At 42.7% G+C, this 15,897-nt stretch overlaps 1 protein-coding gene across 1 annotated transcript in view; it reads right to left on the reverse strand.

Annotated features, from left to right (window-relative positions):
• Window positions 1-15,897, reverse strand: part of TBXAS1 (thromboxane A synthase 1) — a 229,124-nt gene that overhangs the window by 96,181 nt on the left and 117,046 nt on the right. The window contains exon 5 of the mRNA XM_062589583.1: window positions 5,919-6,035. Coding sequence (XP_062445567.1) covers window positions 5,919-6,035 — 117 coding nt within the window. The remainder of the gene's footprint in view (window positions 1-5,918; window positions 6,036-15,897) is intronic.

Here is a 15,897-nt window from a genome sequence, read left to right on the forward strand (position 1 = left end):
AAACCCCAGCTGCTCTGCATTCAGATTGGCTAAGAGTAACAGAGTGAAGAAAAATCTAAACAATATGGTCCTTGTAAATATTTGATCTGCCAGTTATCTAATAGCAAGAGTAGCCCAGAGTCCAAACTTCCTTCTGCCAAACAGGAGCATTTGGGGTTAGGGTTTTCTTGATGCCAGGGGCTTTGCTGCATAAATCCTGCCAATATGCTATTTGGCACACAACAACAATTAGTTTCTGATTCTGCGTATGCACAGTGCATGGGGATGTTTGCACTGTTCAAAGGCATCAGAGTCATGTTCTTCTAGTTAGATAGTCCTCAGTATTTACTATTATTTGCTTTATAATTAGCACTCAAACTATAAAGTAGAGATTCACAAAAGGTCACATTCAAAGTAGTTCTCAATGCCCAGCTGAGGTATTCAAGGAGATATAGCTCCTGCCTCAGCACTAATTAAAAAAAAAAAAAAAAAAAAAAAAAAAAAAAGTCACTTTCCCTAAGCTTCTCTTTTAATATAATCTCTCCCTATTTCCTAACTGAAGTTGTCCAATTTCTTCCTTGTCCTTCTCTCCTATAACCTGACTACTCTACAGACATGAGATCAGAGACAAGAAGGATATTAGCTAAAATGATGCTCATGTCAATGGGAACATCAAGAGATCCTGTGCAGGCTGGTCTGCACGCTGGTGTCCCCTGTCTTTTATTCCATGGACATATCCTCCTACTCATTCTCTCTCCCCAGTATAGAGACTTTTGAGACTGGAAGAGATGATCTCTCCTTTACTGTGACAAGGAGAGGTGAACAGAGGTTAAATTGGATTGAACCGCCTTCAACTCCTGTCTTGCTGTGTAAGGAAATACTCCCTTTCTTCTTTAAAAAGGTTAGACAAGGAGAAAGTACTCAACAACATTTCTCACACCTTGCACATCTCCTGTCCCTCTGTCCCACAGGCTTCCTAGTCCCAGCCGCCTCTCCCAGTTACACCCCAATTCCCGTTGCTACCTGCCTGCTTGGCACAGTATATTCCCCATTTGCACCCTCTCTTCTCTCCTGCTGTGTTTGAAGACAGTACCTTTTTCCTTTATGCCTCTGAAAGTATGGGGCACCAAAAGCATGAGAGATATAACCTTTTTGCACAGCTCCACACCTGCAGGTAAAGTCCTACTTAGATTCCAGCTGGATCATGTTCACTGTAGACAGACACTCTGGAGACTTTACTGTTATTGCACAATACCGAGAGATCTTGTGCAGCAGAAACAGCTTGTCCCACAAATGGGATAAAATAAAGAGAAAGGAAGTATAAGAAGGGAAAAAAAGACATGTCCCCAGCATAAGAACCACTTCTCTACCAAATTTCAAGTCCTTGATTGAAAGCAGGAAAACAGTAGAGCAAGAGAGCAAAAAGTTGTTTGTGAGAGGACCTGTTTCCTTCCCCTCACTATTCACTGGCACAGTGAGCAACTCAGGCAGATGCTGGCTTGTGGCTCAAGGACATGCACATTTCACACATCTGCTTTTAAGTTAGTGATTTGCCTTGTCTCAGGTTAGCATGTTACTTTGCTAAATAACAATAGCAATTTCTAAAGAACTTTCCAAAATGCCTCTGAGCAGTGTTCGAGAGTAGAGTAAGAACAAATCAAGGAAATCTCAACAGTCGCACCATCAGCTCCCATGCTCTGGTGAGATCTGAAAGATCTACGAGTCCAAGATGACACTAGAGCAGTTTCTTGCACTGTTCTATGATGTTCTCACAAGTTCAACTTTGTGCCTCCCTTGGCTCAAGAGCAAGTGCCTCAACACAAACTCCATTTCACAAGTTACTTAGGACAATGCTACATTACACTGCACTCTAATTTTTGTGTTCTGTTTTGTTTTAATGGTTGATAATGGAGGAGAGGATTCTGGGCATACTGATAGGAGATGACAAGAGTATTGCAGCACCATCAGAATAAATAAAAATCAATAGGTTTTCTGCTAGTGTTAGCTGTAAAAGAGAGCAAAGCTATTTATCAAGCCTGACAAGGGGTCCAGAACTGCAGGATCATCACGGGTACCATAGCAAAGAGACGAAAAGCAAAATAAGAAATACTAAATATGGAACTGAGAGCAGCACAGCAAGATCACTAACATATTTACTTGCTTTATTACACAACAGCTGTAGACTGTATGACAGGAATACTGGGAACTGCATCTTTTACTCAAGGATCCCTAAGTATTTGACTTCATGAATTCATCATGAATTATACCTTGGACCAACTTTTGGTGATTGGTAATATTCCTATATTACAAACAAAAGAAGTTCAGGTACAGTGAATTTAAGTAGGTTCTAACAAATCATACACAGGCAGCCAGTGACAGAGTTGTAAGTGAAATTTGGTTCTCCTGCTTTCTGTTTCTCATTATTAGTGTCCTATAGCAATGGCAGCAGGAGCCTGTTCAGGGCTCTCACTAGAAAAAATGCTTTTCAGAAAGAGTAAGACCTGACTTGAGAGCTTATTATCAGATCTGCTACCATGTGCGACACTGCATTGCACATGATCATTCTGCAGCACTAGGCCTTAAAAAAAAAATCTTTGATTTACACTGTGCTTACCATTATAGTATTTGAGGTTAATGTTATCCAGAATTAAACTTTCCTTCAGTTAGAGTGAACTGTTCTATGAACCTTTTCATACTCATTAGAAAAAGAAAATTGAGAAGGGAGTACACACAACATACAAAACTCCATAAAAACAACAGTAAAACTGCACAACTTCTAATGCAAGAAACTGAAGAGATAGCAAAAGCTGCAAAAGATACTAGAAAATTTTTGAAAAATGTTAGGAAATCAATTTGGTGTGTAAAGGGAGCAATCCCTACAATGGCCCTCAGCAGTGCTGTAACTCCCTAGTTTTAGTTAATTGCTCATAACTTTCCAAGTGTTCTGGGATCAACTTTTCCTCATTTGGTGACTGTCTGTTGGAGATTTTTGCCAAACTGAGGTGAAATTTCTCAAGTTTAGTGAACTTCTCTGTGATACTACACCACTACCGTGGAGAGACAAGGGCAAAGTACAAATCTATTCATAGCCACAGGAGCTAGAGGCTGCAGCAGGGCATTACAGGTCGAACTCCAGGATAATACTTTAGCTCTGCTTTGTGTTTTGTCCTCCAGCAACCAGCCCAAAAAACAGATGACAAGTTTCTTGTTATTGCTAGTTTTGAAGTTGTCTCTTAGACCAGTAGTGGAGTCTAATGTTTCTGAACTGGAGACATTAGGAATCTAGACCCTAGGAATTAGGAATCTAGACTTGGAGGCCCTCTGGGCAGCTTTTATCTGAAGTGTTTGCTGTGAGAAGCTCAAGGAGTTGTTAACATTAACTGCCCTGTTGCAGGCTATTATTTCTCAAATTCTTTCAAAGCACTCAGCTAAATATGTCTGTGTTTGGAGTGCTCTGAGGGGCAATTTCCCAAAGCCACTCGGGACTTTTGCAGCCTCTCCAGTGATGCTGGAGAGTTTGCACAGGCAACCAAAGTCAAGGTAGATATCCAGGATGAACAGGGAGGGTAGAGATATTTTTTTCTGAGCTCAAATCTCCCTGTCAAAGGAACCAGTGTCCTAGGAGAAGAAATGAGGAATGTGCCTAGCAAGTATTTATAAATATATATAACAAAATTTATCTATATTCTTATATAACAAATTCCATACCACAAGAAACTTATTTGTCATTCCTTTGGGGTGGAGAGGAAGAGGTTGTTATAAACACAATCTCCTCTACTTAACTCTGAGTACTCTGTAGTATGGCCAATCCTAGAACCTAGTATCTTCACTTCCACACTACTGCAGAGGTTCTGAAAGAGTACAAAATGTGGGAGAATTAAAAAGTGGGATTGTAATTAATGAGCACTGACTTCTTTTGAGAAGTGTTGACGTGGTGTCTAAACCAAGCAACAGCATGCGAGCGAGGAGTTAAACTGCACCAACTTCAAGTCCCAGCACTGCTCATTTCTTAGGGTTTAAAACGACGTGCTAAGGCTGAGGAGCATGCCCATTCAGAAGAGGTTCTTAATTTTGCACGGGCTCATTGCAGAGAGCCAAGAACAGATCTCCCAGAAAGGCACAGTTCACTGATGTATCGTCACCTGCTGGAAAGGGGAAAGCACCGGTACAAGGCAGACAGGCGCGAGGTCGCCGACACAACAGACCAAAGTTACTCGCGAGCATTCGGCAAGCAAGAGAGAGCGCTCCTCCCTGTCGGGATGGACCGTCATCCGAGGACACGTGAAACGGGAGCAACGTCAGGCCTGTTAGCAAGACCTTCCCCCTCCTCTCTTTCTGCAGTCAAGGAGGAGAAAAGCAACCATTTCTTGGAAACTAAGAGCCTGTGAACAACCTCACCACTGAGTTTCGGACAGGCAGCAGAGGAAAAGCTGATTATCAGGCTAAAAATAAACGTTGCAATTTTCACACGTAAGCTGGCTCCCGGGCGCAAGCCAGCACTCCCTGGCACCTTCTACCACTAACCGGCGGCTCCACCACCAAGCAGCGCCAAAGGCAGCACCGCGGACTCTCACCCGACCAAGTAAACTGCAAAACCTGCACCGGCTCTGCCGTAGAGCACAACCCACCCAAGGCCTCCGGCTCGCCTGCCTGGCCGGTGCCGGCAGAGGCTGCTCTGCACAAAGTGAGGGCCAAGCGGCTTCATCTTTTGTTAGTTTAACAGCAAAAAAAAAAAAAAAAAAAAAAAAAAAAAAAAAGCTGAAGCCTCGAGCTGCGCGATGCTGATGACCCGCAGCAAAGACAGATTAATTTCAGCTAAGAAAAATGCAAAAAGTCTGCTCCCCCCCCCGCACCATTAGCGAGCCACCGCTTGAATATTTAAAAGTCCTGGCATCTATAAGATTTCACGACTGAGCCAGTGACAGCGTAAATGTCCAGGCGCATAACCAATGATATTGTCACTTCTGATTAATCCGCGATCTTTGCCAGGCTTATGGCCAATTAGAGTTTCCCATAATAAGGAGGTGACAGCTGGTGTTGCTAAGCAACCGCTGTCTATAGAGCTACAGGAGCCAGACGCATTTAGATGTTACTGTGGATTTCGACAGCGGCATGTCAAAACAACACGGGCGTCTGCCCAGTGGAAAATTTTACAACCCAGGACCGGGCGCTACAGCGAGGAATGTTGCCTGTTTGGAATAAAATGCACAGAGGGAATTTCCACCCCCCCCCCGCCCCCCCCCCAAAAAAAAACCCAAAGAAGAGTTTAATCAGTCGGTCATTATTCCGCATTTAATTAAGAGATACCGCGTCACGAGAATAGAACTTTGTTACAGGGTAATGCGTTCCCATGGCTAAGCAAATGCTGAGACGTTTATAGAAAATTAGCAGCAGGTCAGCACAGAGACATTTATTTTCAGTCAGAGGTATTTATCTGGCAATGACATTCTGTTCCAGTGACTTATTTTATTATATGAAAGGATTAAAGAATAAAAGGAGGAGGGGGGGAAGGAAACGGAGAAATGAAAATAGACTGACAGCAGTTCCTGTGCTAACATGAGAGCTGCTGACTCTGCAAATAATGAAAAGCTACGTTCCAGTGGGGAGCAATAACCTTTCCTGTACTTTAGCTTACTCCTAAAAGTGGGGGGCTGGGGAAGGCTCTTTTTGAGTTTGCTGTACCTTTATGGACAAGCTGACTTACACAGAGAAAGATACAGGGTCAAATCCTCAGGTGAGCTATTTTGAGTTACGCTAATCCACAACCTGGACCACACGGTAGACGCACTCTTCTGCACGTGCTAGCACGATCTAAACAAAGTGGCACAAAGTCGCAGTCTTTTACGTACCCTTAATGTGCAGCTATATAAAATTGAAGCTTACACAGAAGAAAACAATTATCTCTGGTAAATAGGACAGCAACACTGATTACCCCTTACCTCTCTCAGCTTGCTGTCGCCAAAGGCTGGGGTCAGCAGACTCCGGACGTACTTCCATCTGTCATCACGAAGACAAAGGATGCTGTCGAGCATCGGCTTCGAAACCAGGTTCGGCTTCTACGTCAAAGTAAAACACGATTCAGTTTTGACACAAACGCAATTAGAACTGCTCTAGACTCTGCATCTGAGAAAGATCAGCCAGGAATTGCATTGCTGCCCCACAGCGAGCAGGGTTACAACCAGTCCTGGATACCAAGTTAAACATGGATGAGGCTGGAGAAAATTTCTCTTTTGCTGCTTGCGTTTTTTCTTTGGCTGGTTCTTCTAAAAGACCCGGGTCAGTCTAGCAACTCCTTTCTGGGTCAGTCTAGTAACTCCTTTCTTGGGCTGTCCTGGTTCTGTAGTTTCTGATGTTGTCTGTGATTGCCAGTACTCCTTTGCTGAACCCTGGCTTCTTCTCTCCCTTTCTAAGGTGACAAGCAACAGGACCTGTCAACACTCCCTCCCTGTGTGACACGAGTGCCAATGTACTGCATGCGGGTGTTGGTGGGGGACACAATTTCTGGTGACAGCTGGTACGTCAGACTGTTACATGCATTTTAAAAGTCTTCAGAAAATATGTTGATTAGAGAGCAAGTCCAAGTCCTTACCCTGTTTGTAAGGAGTACCCTTGTGGAGTTTTGCCCAGGTAAGAGGTTCTGGCCTGGGACTCCTACAGCTTCAGCAGTCGGTCAGACACATCGTTAGTTTGAAGCACTGCCCCAGAGCACCAGTTCAGACTCAGCTCATGAAGTTCTGTACCCAAATGATCTCTAGGGATTTGCTAATTTTTAATCCCCTCAACCAGCTAAGAAATCCCTTTACAGAAAATAGTGATATTCACCCAGGAGTAAAAGGAGAAAAAAAGACGAAAGAGGAAGCACGTCTGAAAACATCAGAATCTATGTCTGGAAGAGGCTTCAGGAGATGTCAATCCCCATAGCGCAGTCTCCTACAGCAATGTTATTGCCAGATGACATTTTCCTAAATGTTTTTAACGGCCTCAAAAAATGGAGATTCAATGATCTTCCCAGGTACACTATTCCAGTGCTGGACTTCTCTTATCATGGTAGTACCTTCTCTTGCTGGAACTTAAGACCATTATTTTCTGTGCTATCACAGAGAATGGCTTATTCTCTTCCTTTTTGCAGTAGCCCATATATATCAAAGACTATTATAGTCACTGATCATACTGCAATCGTCTACCCCAATTAACACCTATTTGCTCAAGGTCATTCGCCCATAGGTCACGTTATCCAGGCCCATTTGTTCAATCCCACTGCTCTCTCCTGGGTACTCTTGCTGACTGACATCTTTCTAGATGCCTTTCAAGGCATAGTCCCTGTGACTTGAGGCAGCACTCCAGTAAAGGAAGGATTTTTTCACATATCTTGCAGGCTACGTTCCTCTTTATTTGTCCCAGAATACTACATACCACAACATGACAACGTTGACTCCCATCCTGCTTGTGGTTCGCTGCATCTCTCAGACTAAATAACTGCTCCCTATGAAATTATTTCCTAAGCTTTACCTGTGAAGCTGGTCACTCCCAAGACAGGTGTATAGGACTTGTCCTTATCGAACTGCAACCATTCTTTTTATGATTACTTCGCTGATTGATCAAAATCACTTTGAATTCTAGCTCTTTCCTTCAGACCATCTCTCACTCCTCTCAGCCGAGCATCTTACACACATTCAGTTATTGCACTCTGCAGGTCAACCACTAGCAAAAATACTGCAAAGTACTTGAAAAGAAGCCATCTGTGGAAATCTCAATAGCCCGTGCTTCCATTTGGACAGAAGATTGCTCCTGATTACTTTCCAAATCATTTTTCCATCAATATTTCAGGTGTTGTAGAGAGACTTCTCCCAGACCAGCCACCTGGTAATGGTGGGAGTAACTGTGGAGCACCAGTAACCTGGTAACTCTGTGTTGATACCAGACTGTAGAGAGACAACTCACTTGTGCGTGGGAAACCTTTTGGCATCCAGGCTCCTGCCCACCTGCCCAGCAGTGGCAGTGCCAGGCCTCCACAATGTCTGTGGCAGCACATAATTCACGTAAATCAGGAGTTCTTAGCACCTGTTACACATTCAGATGCTTTTAGCTGATTTTGTGCCTTGAGACTTCTGATTTTGTTGTCCTTATGTGCTATTCTGTCATCTTTGTCCTTAGAAATCTGACCTGCTTCCATTCTGTGCAAACCCTTCTTCTCTTCAGGGTCAATGAAGAGCTCACAATTTAGCTACACTGGTCTTCTATCACGCTCCCCAACTTTCCTCCTTATTGGAAGAGTTTGCACTTAATATCTTTCCTTTAAGGAGCTGCCAGCTCTCCTTAACACCTTTTTCCCTTATGCTTGCCAGGAATCTTGCTACAGTGCATAGGCCTGTAAGATGGAGAAGTCTATTTTGTATCACAAGCAGGCAAATGGGATAGTTTAAAGTAGTTAGCAACATTACCCAGTGTAGCAAACCAAGCTGACACACCGGACCAGCTCTGAGTAAAGATGAACTGATTTCAAGCAGAAGTGTATGGGATGGGATGTTACGCTGAAGGAGACTTGAGCCAGATACTCTCACTAGGTGACCATCATAAGATATGAGCACGTTTTCATTGTAAACATAGACAATTCTATTTCATGTGAAAATTTAGGGCATGCTGTCAAAGCTGAGGCAGTTTGGATTGTTTTCTCTGTGTGTCCTCTACAAATAAATGATCTGTTTTCTAACTTGTCGGAAGGTATCTGTTCCAGGGAGGAACAGATAGGTGCAGCCAGGTGCAGAGAGGTGCAGCCAGGGAGACACCACTGCTTAGTGGAGCTCTGCTTCGTTTGTTGCAGGTAACTCAAAGGCATCGTACAGTCAGAAGAAACAGGCTCTGGATTACACCAAACGTACACCACGCTTGAAGAAAATACTCCATCCTAATCTCTGCGCCACTGTTCTTGTGTGATGCTAGGGAAGCCCTTTTCACTAAACCTTGGCTCAGCAGTCACCAAGTCACTCGGCTCATTCCTTTGGTCCTCAGTTTCAAACCCAGAGACAGTTTGCAGAGCTGCCGAGCACTTGCTGATGCCACTGAAATCAATGGAAGTATGCTCTGATCATGCAGACTGCATTAGTCTAAGGGATTCGGTCCTCAAATTGAGTCCCCCAAATTAGCACAGTCTTTTGGACCTATGCTTCAACTTCCAGCCCTCTCTCCTGATTTACAAAGTGGAGATATCACATCACCTCCTCAGAATTGCTAATGATACATTAACATTTCTGAAGCATTCAAAAACTACAGTGAAAAGAACAGAATAACAGTTGCCACAAGGAAATGACCAGTTTTGTCTTCCAAGCAAATTTTGAACAGTGTGCATGGGGGAAAAAAAAAAGAAGGAATTATAGAGCAACACTTGGAAAAGTATTTTACATCCACTCCTAAATTGAAGGCTGTCCAATCTGTGCACTCTATAAGACAAATGTCCTCTAGAAGACAAGGCTCTACTTAGATAATAACAGATGGGATATAAATCTGACTGCATTTGACTTGAAAGCAAACTCCCTTCTTAAAAAACAAACATTCACCCTAAAAATGCTCCTAATTACATAAGGACTGTACATAAGGCCCCATACTAAGGGGCCCAGGTACTTCACATACAGCCTGAGCCTGTTAACTGTAATGCTATAATTACGACACTAAGCATAGCTCTGCCTTCTTAGCACTCTACTCCCTTAGCATTTCTGGTATATATAGTATTATATACACTTAAAGGAATGCAAGCAAGGAAGACAGTTTTGGCTATAAATTACTTTACTCTGTCTCTTTAAATGGGGTACACAAAAATATGTTTGTGTTTATTGGAACAGCATCAGTGTGACTGAGGGTATAGCAGATTTCATTTATCAGGTTTGCCCTATCATTTCTGCAAACACTTCCTTCCTAATTGCATAACCTCTGTTACAGGTTCATATAGTAGGGATGAAAATGAATTTGGTACGAGAATGAGCCTGAAGTATCTTAGTGAAAGATGAAGTGTCACCTCTCTCAGAATGGACAAACTACCAGCTGCATCTGAGAATTTCTGATCCCATAAAAATCACTAAAAATTACCATGTATGGATACTGTAATAATTTCTAGGGTGGGATTTTGGATTTTAGGCAGGGAAGAAGGTTGCTTTTGAGTCAAATGCAATCAGATTCATTTTCCATCTGGCATTACCTAAATACTCCACAACTGCTCTGCACCTCCTTCTCTAGTGTAATCAACCATTTCCAACTTGATACCGTAATTCTGAACGAAAACTACTAGCAGCACAGTAATCTGCTGCAGCATACCTACACGGTGCTCCTGAGTTCCCACAGTCACAAACATGGCATCAGAAACAACAGAGGAAGTCAGAGAAACATTTGCTTCCAAAGAGATCTTTTGAGCACCAGTGCTTTAAAAACAGAAAATAAAGCAGCATTTGCAGATGAGCAGCATCTTTGAAGCAGATGCAAGAATTCCCTCCTTATTAAGCTGTTCCTTACGCTGACCCTTTAGACGTAATTATTGGCTTGTTTGTCCCCTAGTCAATTTGGCTTGCTGTGTACTACTACATAAATCAGGCCAGTGATTCTTCCCTGGCTCTGAGGACACTCGGCAGAGCACACTTCCTGTCCACAAGGTTAAATCCCTTTCCCCAAAGAGGATAACCAGATCTACGCTGCTTAAGCAGTAGCAGTGCATGTTCTCTTGATCTGTGCCCAGACAGCATCTTGGGGAGAATTAACTGATACAGGACAAAACTATGCTAAGTGGTGTCTAAGTATAGGCATCTGCAAGACCTACCCATGCACCCATATACTGGCTTTATTTTGTCCAGCAGCATAGCTGTAGCTTGGGGTGATACTAAAATCATTTGCTCCTTTTTCTGCATGTCACCAGTGGGCTAGGCTGAGCCACTGGCAACCAGTGATGACTGTCCAGAGCAGGAGAAAGGTAGCGCCACAGTGGTCTCCTCACAAACAAGCACATCTTGCTTCCTTTGGTGGAAAGATGAGGAATGAAAACTTGTAATCAGCAGAAGAAACTTAATGCCACCAGGCATTCTTAAAACGTCCTGAAGAGGACATAAGGGCATCCACTAAGACTCTTAATAACCTACCAGCTCCAAAACCTACTATATAAGCCATTCACCTCCATAGAATCAACTGCTAATCTAATCCATATGTTTTACATGACACAGCATGAAATTAAACTCTGCAAAACATTGTCCTAGAAATTTTGTCTTAAACTTAACTTTAATCATAGTGTAGTGTTGTCAGGTTCAAAACCAACTGTAAATCACGTACCTTTGCTGGAGCCAAATGTCAATACTGAAAACCTAGTGGGATTCATATAACAAACCAAGCTCTACAGCTCCTGAAAGCCCAGATCCTCCAAGTAACTCCACCACTACTCATAGCAATAGTCGTATCTAGCAAATACCATTTGCCTTCATGCTAGCCATAAGCTTTACCTTAGCCCTGCAGTCTTTGCAGCATCCAACTGTAACAGGATCCTCCACCTGCATTGCCCTGGACTCCACTCACAATCCTGCAATCCATGCTACCGTAAGCCATTCACTTCTCTCAAGTCCAAATCTTCTCAATCTCTCTGTACTCTACAGTACTCAGGGATAAATCCAGCTATTGGTCCCCCCCCCCTTGCCTGCTGCACACAGGCTGTGCCACCTCCGAGTCCATGCGGCATGCAAGGTTGGAGGACACGGGGCCTTCCTCTCCCAGTCCTCGGACACGCCACGCAGTATCTGTGATAGCTCTAGAGAGCACAGTGTTGGGCTTCCTCCTGGGTAAGCCCCCAAAATACATGTGTGTATGTACACAGCCATGAGCAGGCAGTAGGGCTGGCACATCACCGGGGTAATTTGTAATTCATCTTGTTATTTTAAAAGAGGGTTGGCTGTCCTCCTTTTTTAAATGTAAACTTGGGATTAGGCTTTGCCATTCTGCTTAAAAAAATGCATTTTATGATCAAATTTAATAAGATATCAAAGAAAGATTTTACAGAGCAAAGAGAGGTCTCTCTATCCCCATTCATCAGATATAAACTATAAGTAAAACCTTTTCATAAGGCTGCTTGTTCAGCCTTGGTTGTACCACTTGATCGACAGGTCACCACCACCAGTCCAGCCAGCAGGAGGAATCAGTAAGCACACGAACTGCTTGGATGATATTTTAACCAACTAGTGGCAGGACACGGATCAACACACCACCTCCTCTTCAAAAAAAACAGCAACAACAAATGTGACAGATCTCCAACTATTCATCTCACTAAGCCTGCAGAAAGTGGATCACAAAAGTGGGAATGCAAATGTGTCCATGATTAGTATAAAAACTTTGGACTTGGTAAACTCATGAAGTATATTCCGTCAATCTTCCTTGCTGTCATGTAAGAGAAAAATTATGCTCAGTTCTACATGTGTTCAAGACATTGAAAAATAGGTTGCATAGTGGCTGCTGGTTGACCAGGAAAGCAGTGTTGCATATTATTAAAATGAAACAAAAACAGTTGTTTTAAGTCATATTTTCTGTAGATCATTACCACTTCCATCTAGCAGGTTCTCGCTTACACAGATGTTGTAGCCTCATCTCAAACATTTATAGCTTTTCTCTTCATAAATCATGAGATCTTCTGAGCTGAAGCAAGACTTGACTCCTTACCCACACATCCTGGTCGTCACGCCAGGGCAGAGGCCTGACAATGCCCACTGACCACGGTGGCCCACAGTGAGGGAGACCAGTGGGTCCCTTGCAGCCATCACCTGCCTCCCACCTATGTAACAGCAGAGGAAACTGCTGATTACAACTGTAAACACAGGTGCAGTCTCTCCCAAACTAGGCTCGTTTAACTTTTCATTTCCATTACTGTTTCATTTACCTTTTCCAAAACTGCACAACGCAATTCTCAGAAGCCAGACACGCTGCCTCCCCCAGGCAGGTTTGACAGGGTAACTGAAATCAGTGCCTGCTGTCTGTTACAACTGAGCACTTTTCTTCACACGCATTTTCCAAAAGGCCCTCCCAGATCATCATTAAGCCTACTATACTTTATTTTTCCCTACAAAAGCCCATTTGTATCAAATTTGATTTTAGAATCTCTGATATAGGAGGTCTTCTTATGGTTAAGGAGGGAAAGATTTCACCAAACTTAACTCCCAAAGCTTTGGCTATTTCACAGAAGTGTCCAGTGAAGCTTTTAACTTAAGTTAAAACCATTCTGCTTGGGTAGGAGAGGAGAAAAATCTCTGTACGTTATCTATTTTACTAAGTTTTTAGGTTCTTCCTGGTCATTAAGTAACTTCAGAAAGTGTTACCAGGAGAACTGGTTGCAGTGATTAGAGCAATTGTCTTCCAGCCTACTGTATAGATCAGACTATACAAAAAAGGGCAGCTCCAAGCTCTTCCCTTTGTTGTCAAGTCAGGTTTTTCAATGACTGACTAATGGCTACTGCTCATCATTACTCATCGGAAAAATGGCACAGGCCAACACCAGCTTACAACTAAACCATGGCTTTTTCCCCCCTATTGTGGCAAGCTGCCTGGAAACATCTGCTCTTGTCTTTGCAAACATTTTCTTAAGTCATGGTTTTGTCAATAGAAACCAAAGTGAGTCATTGCTATGAGGTAAATATAACCATTCGTAAATGCTAAAATAAACACATATGGCCTCCTGCAGTCTGACCTGGACTGATGCAATTCACACATCATCCCATTTGTTGGTGTAAATAAGATCAAAATTAAGTCCACCTCCTCATCATTTTGCATACAAGGGGTCAAAACAATCAACCCAAAGAGAAAAATATCTACTGTTAATTAATTAACGGTACTGATATTATAACTTAGGTTGCATTAGAGAACCTGTATTCTATACTCAGTTTCTGCTCTGATGAGAAGCTGTTTTTAAGCATAATGCTTAAATCTAGTTTCCAGCTGATGTAATTGGACTATTTAGTGTTGCATAAAGTAATAACACTATTAAAAATGTCTCTGTTTATGCACACTATTCATAGAGGAAAGGTTGAGGACCAGAATATTCCTTTTACAGATTTTTAGGAGAGCTGGGGGGAAACAGTTCCTCAAAACTTTTGCTGCTGCAGATACATTCCCACGTTTTCAGGGGATGCACACATGAACTTGGGGTAGAATGCAAAACTTGATTTTTCGGTTATATAGAAACATCACATACTATTAGTCTACTCACTCAAGGACATACTTGCAACATCTTTGGAGATCCCAAGGAATGCCAAGAGAGATTTTAAGTGTTAACCAGCATTCCACTGCCTATCTTCAAGGCTGCTGATCCTGTCATAATCTTCACCCAAATGCCTTGATCTGCAGTATGCCAGGACTCACAGTAGCCAGTATATTGAGCACTGAGTTGTCCAAACTGCCATAACAAGCATGCAGGAAGATTCCTGCCCTTTCCTAGGGCTTTGCCACCTCCCTTCTCATAGAGGTCATAACAGAACCTACTCAGGAAGAGATGTTAAAGCTGTGATCAGGGATTACTCCCTTTCTTTTAAAAAAAGAGTTAAGAAAGCTATGGTGGTGACACCCTTTCACACTGTCACTGAGGGAACTCAGCTCACACATGAGGAAATAAGTTGTAATTCTTCCCTGTGGATAATGATGGGAAGAAGAGTAAGGAAGTAAGAAAAAGGAAGAAGGAAAGAACAACGATGGCTGGAGCACATGATAGTCAAAGCTAAGAAGAAAGATATTCCTAAACCCTCCTGTCCTCAAGGAATATTTAGCAGTAAATTGAGACTAGAATTAGAGCATTCTCCATGTGAAAAGAGTCTTGAGTTCCAGTTCCTCTCCAATATCCGTTTATATAAAACTATCATTAGATAAAGATGCATGAGTAATATTTTGTAGCAGTACCTGAAACCTTCACCTGCCTACTCCAGCTGAGTGCCCTAACTACTAAGGCTACAGAAACACACTTTTTCCCTACCATGAATGCCTGAGGTCTGCACACAAAACAGAATAGCTTCAACAGAAAAGGCCAAAAACACATCTTCCCCGATAATCACACATGGGGTTTTGTGTAGGCACTTCCCAGAGTGATGAGTTATGCCTCTTGAAACCACTTCCAATAAACAGTACAAAAACCCTTCCTGCACACTGGGCAAGTTCCCTTGGCATTCAGGATTGTATAAAAGGGGAGCAGTGCCACCACCTCCCCTCCTGCGACTTGAAGGAGCATATTTGCTGCTGCTGTTTTCTTCAAAGCCTGAACCACCAGGCAATTTCAGAGTCTAGCTGTAATGTCAAGATCTCCTTCAGGCGTCCCATTCATAGATGTCCTGGGCTGGGACACGAGACGGGTCTCGATCGTGCCGAGCAGTTCAGCATCTAAATGCCTCTGACCCTTCTCAGAGGTAGAGCTGTAGGTGCCTGAGACACCTCCATTTTGAAACCGCAGGTGCCAAGGGACTCAAGGCACCTCCAAGCATCAGGTGTGGTGAAGCGAGAGTTTTAAGGATCTAAATTTTCAATTTAAGCTCCTAAAATGGGAGTTAAATGTTTTGAGACTTTCTGATTACTACCAAAACGAAGCTGGCCAGACTACGAGGAGACCTGCCAGTTGCTTAGTTTAGAAGTATTACTTGCATGCAGAGTTTTTCTTCAGAGCACAATAAATATAAAATGGTGTTTTACATGCATTTCAAATTTTATTGACAATTTCAGTTTGAACTATTTCAGTCAAATGTTATATAGAACTAAAATTATAAACAGGCCAGTCTAGCTTAAAATCTCAAAGCAGTGAGAAACGCTAAAAGAAAACACCTGAGTAAGCAGTAAATTATAACTTAAAGCTGAGGCTCTTTTCAAAATTCTAGCTTTCTTTTAAATTCTCATACAGCATCTAAAAGCTGTTGTCCAACTTCATAGTTCCCC

The sequence above is a fragment of the Rhea pennata genome, chromosome 1, assembly GCF_028389875.1.
Source record: "Rhea pennata isolate bPtePen1 chromosome 1, bPtePen1.pri, whole genome shotgun sequence".
NCBI lineage: Eukaryota > Metazoa > Chordata > Aves > Rheiformes > Rheidae > Rhea > Rhea pennata.